This window comes from Stegodyphus dumicola, chromosome 3 (genome assembly GCF_044657685.1).
Source record: "Stegodyphus dumicola isolate Sdum_Otavi_A_Nest chromosome 3, ASM4465768v1".
Taxonomy (NCBI): Eukaryota; Metazoa; Arthropoda; class Arachnida; order Araneae; family Eresidae; genus Stegodyphus; species Stegodyphus dumicola.
The window spans coordinates 63,334,684-63,349,044 of record NC_140770.1 but is presented as its reverse complement, the minus strand read 5'-3'; the positions used below and the strand labels follow the sequence as shown (position 1 = coordinate 63,349,044).

The 14,361-nt window shown below is 27.2% G+C and overlaps 1 protein-coding gene across 2 annotated transcripts in view; it reads right to left on the bottom strand.

The window, feature by feature from the left end:
• Positions 1 to 228: 228 nt before the first annotated feature.
• Positions 229 to 14,361, bottom strand: part of LOC118190709 (syntaxin-1A-like) — a 68,361-nt gene continuing 54,228 nt past the window's right edge. For both annotated transcript variants that reach the window (XR_015040216.1, XM_085812953.1), the window contains one exon: positions 229 to 7,267. Coding sequence is in view for 1 of the 2 variants with exons in the window: in XM_085812953.1 (XP_085669079.1) it covers positions 7,190 to 7,267 (78 nt within the window). In the remaining variant the exon portion in view is untranslated. The remainder of the gene's footprint in view (positions 7,268 to 14,361) is intronic.

Below are 14,361 nucleotides of genomic sequence, written 5' to 3'. Positions count from 1 at the left end.
AATAAGTGAAATGCCAATTCTTATTGCTAATTTTTATTTCTTTCAAAAATCAGTTTCTTTGATGTGCTTTTTCATAGCATTAAATTTATTTTACTGAAAATACAAAGGGAAGCAATTTCTTAATAACCTATTTCTTTTTTAAAAATTATAGGGATAAAAAAATCGTAGAAGAATTTCTTACAAATATATTTCAAATTATGAAGAAAAAGACAAAACATGACAATACAATTTTTACAAGTAATATTCTTTTTTCATCCATATAAAGATAGCTTTATTTTCAAGAGACTTTTATACAAAATAATTTTCATACATATTTATTTAAAATAAAAATATTCAAAAGTTTAAATCTGCATTTAAGCATTCATTTGGACAAAAAATAGTAATGCAAATTTAATAGAAAACAAATCCTTGAGTGAATTTTAATACATTCTGATTAACAGACTATTTTCATCACAGATATTTTATTAGGAACAGCACCTTAACACACATAAAAATTGACAAGTTGTAAATGGCCACAATGTATATGTGACATGCTACTCATATATAATTATATTAAACAGAACTCCTTTCTCATCAAAAAGGGTTAATGGCACATGTATAGAAGAACATTAAGTACACACTGAAGGGAGAAAGAGAAACATCACAATATCAAAATATATTTCCAAGTATGCTCACTATATTTTTGATTTAGTAATTATGATCACAGGTTTCTGATTTCTGGTTTTTTTAAATTAGATAACTTAGCTATAAACTGAAATTTATGTTGATATTTTAAACCATATTTTCTCTTACATAAGACCAAAGGAGTTAGTAAATTTTTAGTTCTTAAAAAGATATAGTTTATTATTTTATCTATTGGCCAATATAAATAAAAATTTGAAATTTTATAACTGACACAATCTTACGTGTAAATATACTGAAACAGTAAATAAAAAATAAGGTATGATAAGCAAATTGAAGTAATAAAAACAATTCTGAATTGAAAATTTTATTTAAATAAAATTAAATTTACAGATTATTTTTAAAATCTTGTAGAGAAAATAATTAAAAAATAAAAGAAATCATGAATAAAGTAACAATTTTATGAAAATAAAAATTAACTATTATACACACATTCAAATTTGAGGTGCGAATGAAATTATTCATTCTCTAGAAGCAAGATAAGTTCCTTCGTTTAAAAATTTTTTTGCAGATAGCAACTACATTCCTACTCTCCTCGGAAATCCATTAAATCAGGTAGCATCTGCCAGTCAATAAGGTAAATAAATGTAAGCTACATATTTCTGTAAGGAAGAAGATACATGTGTTTTTCAAACTGAATTGTAGCTACTACTGTATCATCATCATTTAGCGTCCAAAAAAGAAAAGAAATAGTTTGTACATTCCCTGCAATTCCAACTTCAAGTGGCTTTTTCGATCACCTAATTTAACAGCCTCTGATCATTTTCTTAAATAGAAGGCAATGCATAAATTTTAAACTATTTAGAATCTAAAGGGTATATTTGAGATGAAATACTGCGGTTAATCCCAGATATACTTCGAGAACAATAATGGATAATGAATGCACTGTGACAAGTCCATCTGCATTTGGTTAAAAAGGGTGATCACAAATATTAATGTACTTAACTCACAAATATTAAATAAATCTTTGATTCTTAATTCATAAATATCTCCATGCATGATATAAACTACTAATTTGAAGAGAAATGCAACTACAAAATTAAACTCAACATCTCAGCAAGTTATTTATGTTTGCAACCACTTCATATCGTTTGTCCACCCTATATTAAATTTGTACTGGTATAGCAAATTGAAAATAACAGATTAGTTTTTATAACAATATAAATTTATTATTTTATGAAATAATTATAAATAGGCATACAGAAAAATTTATTAGTAATAAATAAAGTATTAATTTGCTTACAATAATATCACTCATAAAGACGAAATAAAATTTTGAAAAATCTACACATAGAAACAGAAAGATTAAAAAGAAATTTCTGATAATTATTTAATAGCTAGTTAGCTGAAATATCTAAATAGAAATAAAATTAATTTTGTAATTGAAAATCACATTGTTCTAGAAAAATAAAACAAACTCATGTACGACCTCCCAGGAATATATGAGTTATATATGAGTAACACCTCTCTAAAATCTCACAGCTTTTAAACATATATCTCAAACTCAGTATAAAATTAAAATCTGAAATTTATCCTGTAAAGTTTGAAGAAATGATAGGAATGAATTATTTCAAAGCATTAAACGTATTGATAAGTTTTCAGAAAAAAGGACATTCATAAATTTGGAGGTTAATACAACAGAAAATTTTAGACTTTTAAGATCTACATAAACACTGATTAACTTTCTTTAAAACAAAAGGCAATAAAATGTGATATAATATTACATAATGCAAAGTTTAATTTGAAAGGGAAAATAAACTATGAAAAATTTGAATTTTATTCAAAATTAATTTTGATATTTTCTGATTATCTGCAGCTCCCATAAAAAAAATCTGGTGATTTTGTGAAATGGCAGAAAACATTTAGATATATTTAAGCTCATAAGTGCTATTATAAATAATAATAAAATAAAGCATTTTATAAGAAACAACAAATTTTATGAGAAAAAGCAAAAATCTAAATGTTTACATTTTTATGGCCAGTTGATACTATGCAGTAATAATGTTCAAATAAAAAGCATGTAAATCCCTATGTATAGGGACCCACATGCTTTATGCAATTTGGCTTTTCTCATATGTGTTCTTGAAAATAGCCAACAGCAGTTCTACTGAATACTGAAATGAGGGGGGAGGAGTTAATCAGAAAGTATTTTTTATTTGTGGAGAAAAGTTAGTTAATCTACTAGATATAATATTTAAGTCTTACTTTATACAAAACAAAATACAAATACAGTCAAATCTTTCATCAGCAGATAAGATTAAGATTTTAGTCAGTGATCAGAGGATGCCTTCTAAATGGAAGTGCATTATTCTTCCTCTGAGAATCTGCAGATTTAAGAACCATCTGTTAATGGAGTTGAATGTGTGTGAATTATGAAAATAATTAAAAATAGTTAAGATAGTTTAAAAAATAAGCAAATGTATCATTTATAACACACAGAATTAATGTAAGTTAAAATACCAAGAAGAAATTTATACATCTTTTGGCAGAAGCAGGAATTTTAAGTATTGTGTAAACCATAAGAGCAAAGATATATGGAAATATTCATTATTTCCATTTTATATACAGCTATCAAATATTATATATACAACTAGATATTCTCTTCAAAGGCAGTGACATAAAATAATATAAAAATATAATAGACTTATTGCCACATATGCTGCTGAATATTCACTCAAAACCACTCAAGAGCTCTAACAAACTGAAAATGTAAAATTATTACAACATACATAATAATTGTTAATATCAAAATGTTGAAAAATATATTTTACAACAGAATTTTACACATAATCCAATATCCTTTAAATATAAGTGACTGGTAAATACTGACTATAAATCCAATATTTTTTAAATACAAGTTTAAAACTATTATTAATTTTATGTAAACTAATTCAGATAGTAAAACGTGTACTTTCACTGATTATTTACAACATTTACAGTTTCTTATGAGAACTATAAGGTATCTCTTAAAAGTGAATACATTAAAAAAATCATATATACAATCAGCAAACTGACATATCAGAGTGTAGTTTGCACCTAGAGACTCATGTAGAAGCAGACCATTTTTTAAAAGTGCATTTTAGGCTTTTAGTATCATCTTATAATAAGAGAATGAGAAAATTAAAAGACACAATGAGCTTTTAGCTACCCATGATGTTTTCAAGGATTTAAAATTGCAAATTTTCATGATATTAATGTTATAGTGCCATCTATTAGTGACAATTTGAAATAAAATATAATTATGCTTTTCACAATCACAGCAAAGTACTTTTTGATTTAAAAATTAAAATATCTAAAAATGAAAAACTGTAATCACAAGTAAGTATTCAACAAAAGAAGCTTTCTGATATGACTTATACTTTTTATATTGATTTAAATTCAGATCATCAGTTCAAATAATGAAAATGAAACAAACTGAAGTCTTAAAACATCTGTCATCTAAATTGCAGTTCTAAAACATTTGAAAACACTAACTATACAATCTTTGAATAGAACTGATTTGTTAATCAAATATGTTAAAAAGTTATGTTAAACAATTTTAAATAGTTAAAAAAAATAGAACCCTGGTGCACAAATTACAGCTTTACATAAGATACATAAGCTGCACACATACCATATTAGTTCAAATCCTTAATAATTTTTTATGAATTATTAAGCAAATGAACTATAATTATTTTTTAAATACATACATTTCAGAATCTATATAAATAAATTACAGTCCCTTTTATATTTAAATAAATGAAAATCAATATAAATAAAATAATTTAATATTAAACATAGATATATAGAAAATAAGGCTTTATTTTTTAAATTTCAATACTTTTCATGTGAATATAATTTTGTTACATTAAAACTCTTAGCATTGTTAGAAATATGAATTAAAACTTGAATAAAAGTTAATAAAGAATTCTGCACATAATTAAATAAATACAACAAGAGATAAAAAATAAAGATCATATTAAATAAAAAAAGTGAATAACCTCAAGTGTTAAGGAATCCAAATAATAAACTAAATTTCATATGGGGTTTAAGCTATTGAAAAAACAAGATTATAACTAATACATACAGAAATAAGAACTTCATATGAAATACAGTGAAAAAATTGTTCAAATTCAGATTCAAGATTGAATAAATATCCTAATTATACTCATTACAGTGAAGCCTAAAACACAGCCAAAGTGCAAAATATACAATAAATATTTCACTATACTTCATGAATCTGATGGAAGATTTTACATCAACATTTTATCAAGTGTATAAAATATTAAAATTTAGAAATCTAAATCTGCATATTTTAAACAATTCATTGAACGAATGTCATGTAAATGAACTATATTAACAAATTTTCAGAATTTTGTAACTAGAAGGATGCAACCTTTTATTACATATCACTTTATAAGAGAATGTCATTTGCTAGAATTTTTATTATATTAAACTATACTGAGCATTTACTCATTGCTAAAAGGAGTACAAAACAGTTTTTTTCATGTTTACACAGTTGTATTTGTTTTCATCTATAATTAGAAGACAGTTATTAAAAAACAACAAATTGAAATGGTTTCACAGTTAGTTTTCTCCAATTCCCTATAAAGAAATAAGTATATATATATATATACTTTTCTCTTAATTGTCTATTGGTTAAAATCCAAAGTGTTTGGTAAGCATTAAGAGGTGGTATTATTGTTAAATTATTTTTAATGTGCTGCATAAAATATTCATATTTAGGTTAGTAAATTACTAAAAAATTCGGGTTTTAGCCAACTTATGTTGGCAGATTTTGGTCTTTGGTCCTAATATGTTTTTAAAATATAGAGAAAAGTTTAACAAATTATCATAAAATACAAATAAAGAAAATAAATCAATTAAAACAGAAAAAATGCTTTACAAACCTACACAGAATTAAAATTTTTTCCTAAAAATATGCACTAGCAAACATTAAATTAAATTTTTAATATATTTCAAGCATCAAAAATAAAAATATTATCAAGTAAAATTTGAACTAATAAAGATTATTAGAAAATTATAAAAACAACATACAATGAACCTTCTTTAAAATAACCACCTATAATTAAAAACTAAGAAAAATAGTAATATTAATAAGTAATGTGTAGTAAGAAAATATTAATAAGTAGTGTGTGTGGCACATTGGTTAATTAATTTTGTTATATTAATAAGATTATAAATTAATTAAAGTAACTAATACATAGCAAGTGTCGGGAAAACACTTTATTATATTACATATTTTTTATTAGATTATAAATTTCATTTAGCAATTTCAAATACACTCACTGCTTGTTAAAACATTCATACAAAATTCTGTCTATTTGATTTTCCCTTTTTAGCTAATCATTTCCTCTTCTCAAACAGTTTGAGCTTCACAAGTAAATAAATTATCTGATTATTTCTTAACATAATGCATTTTGTTAAGTAATTTAAAAAATACTCTTGTTAAAATATTTATGCAACAAAGTCTGCCTACTTAATTTTCTCTCATTAATAACCACCTTTTCCAAAATAGTTTAAACTTCATATGATCAAGAAATAAATCACTCATCTACCAAATTTTTCTACTAGTTTTTTTTTTGGGGGGGGGACAGAAACTACAAATAATGTCTTCAGTTTTAATCTTCTTTCTAAATTTAATATTTTAACTTTTTGTTTTGCTAAATCCTAAAGTTTGCATCCTAAATCCTGAAATATCTTAATCTTTGATTAGTCCTTACAACATATGAAATATTATAACTTATGAATTATAAATAGTTTAGGAATAGGATGGTTCATTTAAAAATAATGCAGCATAAATACAGAATCAAGCCTATATGATAAATTAGACAATGCTGAAAAAAAAAAATGAAGTTATGATTCAAAAATGATTAACCACAGTTTTTAATAAAAACAACTTAAATAAAAACCACTAGAAAGGATTGAAAAGGTTATACTTTGACCTGTTTAGAACGTAAAATATAATAGTTTAACAGCAAAATCAGATATCTTGGTGATTACATTAATATTTACGCAATTAATAATCTTGGATGGGTTAAGAAAGCTGATTTAAATCGTATTGCAATTATCACTAAGATTATAATTTATGTTCTCAGAAACACCAGTCATTTTAAAAGATGGTTGGTTAAGAGAAGTGGCCACCATGAGAAGGTTCACTGTATTTCGTTGTTTTAAAAATCAGACGCATAGCTTTTAAACAAAAATAATTAATAACAAAATTCAAATAAGAAATTGCATTTCTAGATATTGTTAACACACTACCCAATTATTTTTTTAAAACTGTAAAATTAGTAAGTGACTTGATTTACACAAAAACTGGTTTTTTTTAGTCTATGCTTGGAAACTCACATCACAAATTAATTTGCTAAATGTAGGTATTCAGATAAGAAAAATCCAACTTTTCAAGATCACCTATGAATAATCATACAGATAATTATGTATCTATAATGCCACATGCAATTTTACAGAGCACTGTTTTCAATTCATTTCTTTCTGTTTTCCCTTTCTACTTCACAGTGAGTCCTATAACTAATCCAATAATTGCAAGCACAACAATCAAAACGATGATTAAGATGATCTTTTTCTAATAAAATAAAATTAAGAATAAACATAAATAAAAAATAAATATAAAAATTATATAAGATACACAAATTTAAAAAAAAAAAAAAAAAAAAAAAAAAAGAATTTTTAATGAAACAAAACTCTTTAAAACTGAAATAATATATAATTGATTAACAAAAAAGAAAGCACAAATAAAAATAATTATATTTAAAACTAGGCAAAAGCAGCTTTTTTTGCTCCCAAAGGCAAGGGAGACCTATCTGTGTCTGATTGCTCTCAAAATCAATGCAACTTATTCAAGATCTATAGAAAGCTAAGATTGCTTTTTTTTCTAGCAGAGCAGCTGTTAAGACATTCCTACTAAATGTATATAAAGCACAAAAGCATTTACATGCTTCTCACAGAAAAAAATTCAACAGACATCTTTTTGCAATTGATTATGTTGGTTCTAAGAGCAAATACGAGTAAAATTGTCAGAAAAACCAGAAAGTGACATCATACTTAAATAAAATCTGAAGTGTGTAAAAAAATATGCTCATGTCCATTTTTACCACTGTCGAATTATTTCATGTGTACTTAATTGCATATTATGCATATGAAAAAGACATTCACACTTTTATGGATTACTCTTTAAACAAAAGAGAAAATCTTGTCCCTGTCATGCACATTCATTTCTCAAAACATTAAACATAAAAATAGAATGAAAATAATAAAAAGATGATTTTACAACATTGTTAAATAAAGCAACAGATAGAAAGAGAATTCAGTATTTATTTCAGTTCAATAATAATAAATATACCTTAGGGAAAGAGCAAAATATAATATTAGCAGTACCAAAGATACTGCCCCAAACCTTTATTAACCCAGAAACATATACCATAGATTTGGTTTCCAAAAACGCTAGATTAACATGATCACACTCACTGAAAACTGGAATAGGTTAGATTATTTAATATGACAAAGCATACTAGATTTATAGGCATATAAATCCAAACAAGGATGGCATATTTTCATGGAAAACTTTTTAATGGAAACTGGCCTGCATTTATCTCATTCACTAGGAAAACCATGAAAACTGGTCTAATCATAAAAATTCAGTGCTACAACTTCCAATCCAAATTTTCTCCAATCAAGTAACTAAATTTTGTAAAATGCCATTAGCTTTACAACACTTTTCTTTCAATTAAATTTTATCACAGGACCGATAGATTTCAGCATCTCCAATTGCAGCCATTTGAAAATGAAAAAAGGTTATCTAAATTATAAATAACCATTTTGCATTAAAAATATACAAATGCATAGAATTTTTATTTAAAACAGAATAAAATAATAAACACATACAAAATAAAAACAAATATTTAAATAAATTAATGAAATAAAATTAATAAATTAATGAATTCCCTAAATCTTCTTGATCAACATTGGATATATATACACACATGCACAATTCATCAATTTCATCTCAAAAAAAATTCGCTAATTTTTTAGTCATCTCAGTTAAAGACAAAATTAATTGACAATTTTATGCAGTAACGAAAGTTAGACACTGACTTGATCAAAATTTTAGTGATGATCAAGAAAGATTTTCCCCTTTTATATAATAATAACAATGTTTTGTACAAAATGTTCTTTTAAATATGATTATAAGTTTTAACCAACAGTGGCACAGAATGAGTTTGAGAATACACAGGAAATTAGAACATTAGCCTGTTTTTTATGAAAAGGTTTCTTAACAAATTTTAGAAAACATATAATTGTTCAGAAGTTATCCAGGGTAAACTTAATTTCTGATGCGGTAAAAAATTATTTCACTGATGTAATATGCCAGATATATCACTAATGAGAAGAACAATTTCTAAAGCATTTGTACTATATCTTTGCAAATTTTTGTTGTTTTGATATTTCTGTGTAAGAACAAAAATGATGAAATGTTTATAACTTTCTTTTCCTAACACAACTATTTAATATGTATTTCATATTTATTTTAAAAAATAAAAAATAAAGCCAATCTTCTCAAAAAGTACTTTTTTTTTTAAACATTTAACATGAATTTGGAAGTATTTTAAAACACAAGCTTTCTTGAATTACATGGACACTCAAATTTCAATAATTTATTAACAAAAAACTGCATTTGTTTAATCTGCTGAAGTCTCACTGCACTGCACAGTATATTAAAACCTCATCAGTGAAATTAAGGCTGCTGCTGATTTCTGTGCAAGTTACTTAATCATCTAAGAATTTTATGTTGATTATAATATACCATATATGCAACCGGGCTCATTAACAGTTACATTTAAAATTATCAAATGACACAAACCTCTAAATTTGCAAACAGAACATGCATCTTGTCACAGGCAATTTGTACTTAATTTCTTAAATAAATATTCTGTCAGCAGGGAAACCTAACCTTAATTCCAAATAAAGTCCACTAAATATAGTCAGACGAGGAAAATAAAAGATGACAGGAGTAGTACATAAGACACCACTGAAACAGCTTTGTCAAACTAAAATTCCATTGCAAAATAAAGGATCTAGAATAGCAAGAACACTAAAATGTACACATAGTCTTTCATTAAAGATCAGAAGTGCTACTTGCTTCAATAACTTGCACCCCAAATGCGATCAAGTCTCTGTTTTATTTTTTGGTTTGGTAAAATGGAATTCTAGAAATTTACTATGTTTTCTAATTCATTCATCGGTGAGATTCCAAATCAAAGGTTCGAGAAGATTTCAGAAGTTGCCAATTTACAAGCTGTAAATGGTTACATGCACAATATTTCACATTCTAACACATAATAATGTGTTAGAATGTGAAAACACATTACATGTATAAACACACACAATTACATATATAAATATACAACAGTTACATACAAATTTCTAACAAAGAAAAATAAATACAGCAAACACACAAGTATTCATATTAATTTAAAGCAGGATGCAGCCAAACAGTTTTGCAATGATGAAAGAACACAGCAAACAAGGAATAAATACAATGAAATAATGAGAAACTTTAATAAGGGTTCACTGGAGGAAATGTATACTTCAGGGAGACAATCCAACCTCATGTGCAGCATGATTAAAAATACAGTTCTTTTTCCAAATGACAATAACAGGTGATGCTCACAGATTAAAGAATGATTAAAGCATGTCATTAGCCTGAGTCTTCTGAAATGAATGAAATTTTTATAGCACTCTTGATTAATAAAGAGGCAGCACTGACGATGTTGTTTAGTATGCAAGTTGTAGAGACATTAGGATTTTTTGATGCTGGGAGACACGAAAAATGAGCAATGCCCTTGCTGAGAGCATGCTGACCACTACACCACGAAGGCATGCTAAGAAGGCAGGAGCTTATATACTCCCCCTTTTAAAGGGCAACAGGGGATTAGGAGGACCCAGTCCCCAAATCCTGGTGGTGGAGAATCATTATCCACCACCCCTTTTAGTTCCGGCGCCATTATAGAGACATTAGGTTATTTGGAAGCATGAGACATGAAAAATGAGCAATGCCCTCGCCGGGACTCGAACCATGGACCTCTCGAATATGCATTGAGCGTGCTGACCACTACACTATGAAGGCGGGAGAAATACCTTATATACTCCCCTTTTTAAAGGAAGACTGGTGATTAGGGGACCCAGTCACCAAATCCTAGTGGTGGAGAATCATCATCCATCACCTTTTTTAGTTTGGGTGCCACTTTAGAGACATTAGGTTTCTTGAAGGTGGGATGAAAAATGAGCAATGCCCTTGCCGGGACTCGAACCACGGACCTCTAGAAAGCACTACGAAAGCATGCTAAGACGGTGGGAGAAATATTTATAAAGTTGACCCCATTTGCTAGGCAATTTGAAATTATAATCTTAAAATCTTAAGTATTCTGCAGCAGATTTTGCACTAATATCTTTAAGCAAGCACAAACACTACTTGTAATAATTTCTTCAATGCGAGCAAACAACCCGGTGAAATGCAGGTAACATGAGTAACTGAAACAATTTCCTTTCCTTTCCTCAAAATGTACGATTGTATTCAAAGCTAGCAATCTTGATATGAATTAACTCTTTGGGTACATCCACCAGTAATACAGTTCCTAATAATCATTCAAATCTTGACTATGAATCAGAAAATCAGTTATTCTGACTCCAATACTTCTGCTATTTATGTCTTTATGATGCAATTTATTTGAAATAATATGATGATATAATCTTTGTCTATGATCTGATGAAAAAGAACATTTTAGTCATAAATTGCAAAAATTAGAGTAGAAGACATATATATATGGAGCTCATTATCCCTCACATTTTAGACTGACCACGAATGTATAGATTCCCTACATCAGTAAAAGAAAATATATGTTTATATGAACAGAAGGAAATTTATTGTAAAATTTCTGATGCATAACATTTTTCTCTCCATTTATACTCTGTAGTGCCAAGGAAGAGAACATACTTATCAAAGCTGAAGTTTATACCAGCTTGAACAACAAACATGATACACAGAGAAAACGTCAATATCTAATACCATATGGACACGTAAGCCATTACCTTCTTTTTCAATTTGCAGCCAAACATAAGCTGATACATTGAAAATTCTCAATTTAGTACATTCTGCATACAGCAATCTGCAGATGGTGGATTTTTACCACCCCGCTTTTGTGAATAATTCTTATCCTTTCGTATTTCTGGTATTAAACATTAGCTCTATAAATGTTTCTTTATGACACAGTTCCTGTATTTTGAACTAGTAAGGAATTATAACATTCTCCTGTATGCACACTTTGGTATAAGTGGTTAATGCATTTTGCTAGATGATAATAGAAGGAAGATACATGATTCAAATCCCAACTAGAACAAAAAATTATTTTTTTGCATTTCATGCTCCAGAAAGTCTAATAACTCTCTAGTAGTCTAAGTGGTATCTGAACTAAAATGCAATAGACAAAATCTCTACCTCACCGTGGTCAACTTGCTTTTGGATATAGCAATAAGCAATTATATGCACATTTGCATATGTATCCTGAATTTTCCAGCAAATATTTGAGATGTAAAAGCGCTGTAATGCGGATGTCAAGCACAGAGTTCACAGCATGCATTATAATTTATTTTGTTTTGTGTTTTTGCAAGTTTCAATAAATATTAATTGGAATTTAGAAAATCTGTCTTGCTTTATTGCACCTCATCAAATCATTCTTCAGATAATGAGAAACAAAAGGTATTATAACATTCTCCCATGTATGTTTTAGTTGTATATGTACTTACATACATATACAACAGTACCTCATTAATTGTTTTAGGGTTGATCAATTTATTAGTATGTCTACACTTAATATCGTCACCATTTTTGGGCTCGTATTGCTCTGTTTTCAATTAGACTAATTTTTTATGTCAATTTCCTGTCTTTAACAGCAGGTATTTTGTCTTCTTGTTGCTTTGTATGCCTTACCTTTCTACGCAATTTGAGAATATCATCGTTTGTTTTTGAAGAACTCATAAATGCATTGAGCATTTAAATATTTGTGAAAAATAATAAAACAAACGTAGATTTTTCAAAATAAAAAAATGGCTAAGATTGACTAAGTGGAAAAGTGGTGATTCACAGATGATGGATCCAGGACAATCTTCTAGCACTAAGAATACTGAAAAGAAAAGAAAAATTGTTCATAGAAAATATAATGAAAGTTATCTATCGTTTGGGTTTACTTGGAATACAGGTGATATGGATCCTCAACCTTAATGTGTTGTTTGAGGTGAACTATTTATTATCCAATTAAAATATGAAACCATCGTTCCTTAAAAAACACCTTGATGCTAAGCATGGCAATTTAAAGGATAAAACTGAAGAATATTTTAAAAGGAAATTATCAGAGTTAAAAAATAGTAATCAAGTAATAAAAGGTTTTGTTACTTCAAGTGAAAAAGCTTTAGAAGCTAGTTAGTTACCTGGTAAGCCTAAGAATTTCCCAAACTGGGCAGGCTCACACTATTGAAGAAAATCTTATACTACCAGTCACTAAAGATATCGTTTTAACACTATTCAACCAAAAAGCTGCTAATGAACTTGATAATATTCCATTATCAAATGATACAGTAAGTTGACAAATTCATAAAATGGCAAGTTCCATAAAAAAAAAAAAAAAAAAAAAAAAAAAAAAAAAAAAACTTTTTCAAAAAATATAACACAGTCAGTATTTTGCATTACAATTGGATGGAAGCAATGATATAACGAACTTTGTTCAATTATTAGTTTACATAACTTTTGAAGAAGATAAACTGCCAAACAGTATTTATTTTGTGAATCTCTTCACAATAGAGTAACTACAAATGAAGTTTTCAAAATAATTGACAATTTTACATCTGAGAATGATATTCCTTAGAATAAGTGTATTGCTGTATGCAGTGACAGAGTTCGAGCTTTAACAGAAAAACATAAAAACATTCTTGTGTTATTTCTCAGATAAGAAAAGCAGCAGCTGAAACTAAATTTACTCACTGCTCCATTCAACATGAAGTTTTAGTAACCAAAACATTCCCCGAATACCCGAAAATCATTTTGAATCAGAGTGTGAAATTTATTTATTTAATTAAAAACTTTAAATTCAAGGATACTTACAATTTTTATCAGGAGAAGTGAATATGAAATGCATTTGTTACATTCTGAAGTAAGGTGGTTATACAGAGGCAATGTTTTAAATTGATTTTTTGAACTTCGACCAGAAATTCAAATTTTCCTCTTTGATTCAAAATTTGAATTGCAAAATTTTTTATTTAGTGAATTATGATTGGGTGTTTAACATATTTAGCTGCTATTTTTGGAATGTTAAATGAATTAAATTTAGGATTACAAGGACAAAGTATTAATTTGTTTATCATTAGAAAAAAAAATAAATGCAATGATAAAATAAATTTGAGCTAATAACCAAAGAATTAGAGATAATAATATTTAAAACTTTTTACTACTTTAAAAAAGTTTTCTAGCCAAACATAAATTTGAATATAAAAGAAGAATCAGCATTCAACATTAAAAAATCATTGTTTTTGAGTGATAAATAATTTCAACATGTGTTTACTCAAGGATCATGAAAAAGAGTATTGGATTAGAAATCCATTTTGTTCAAA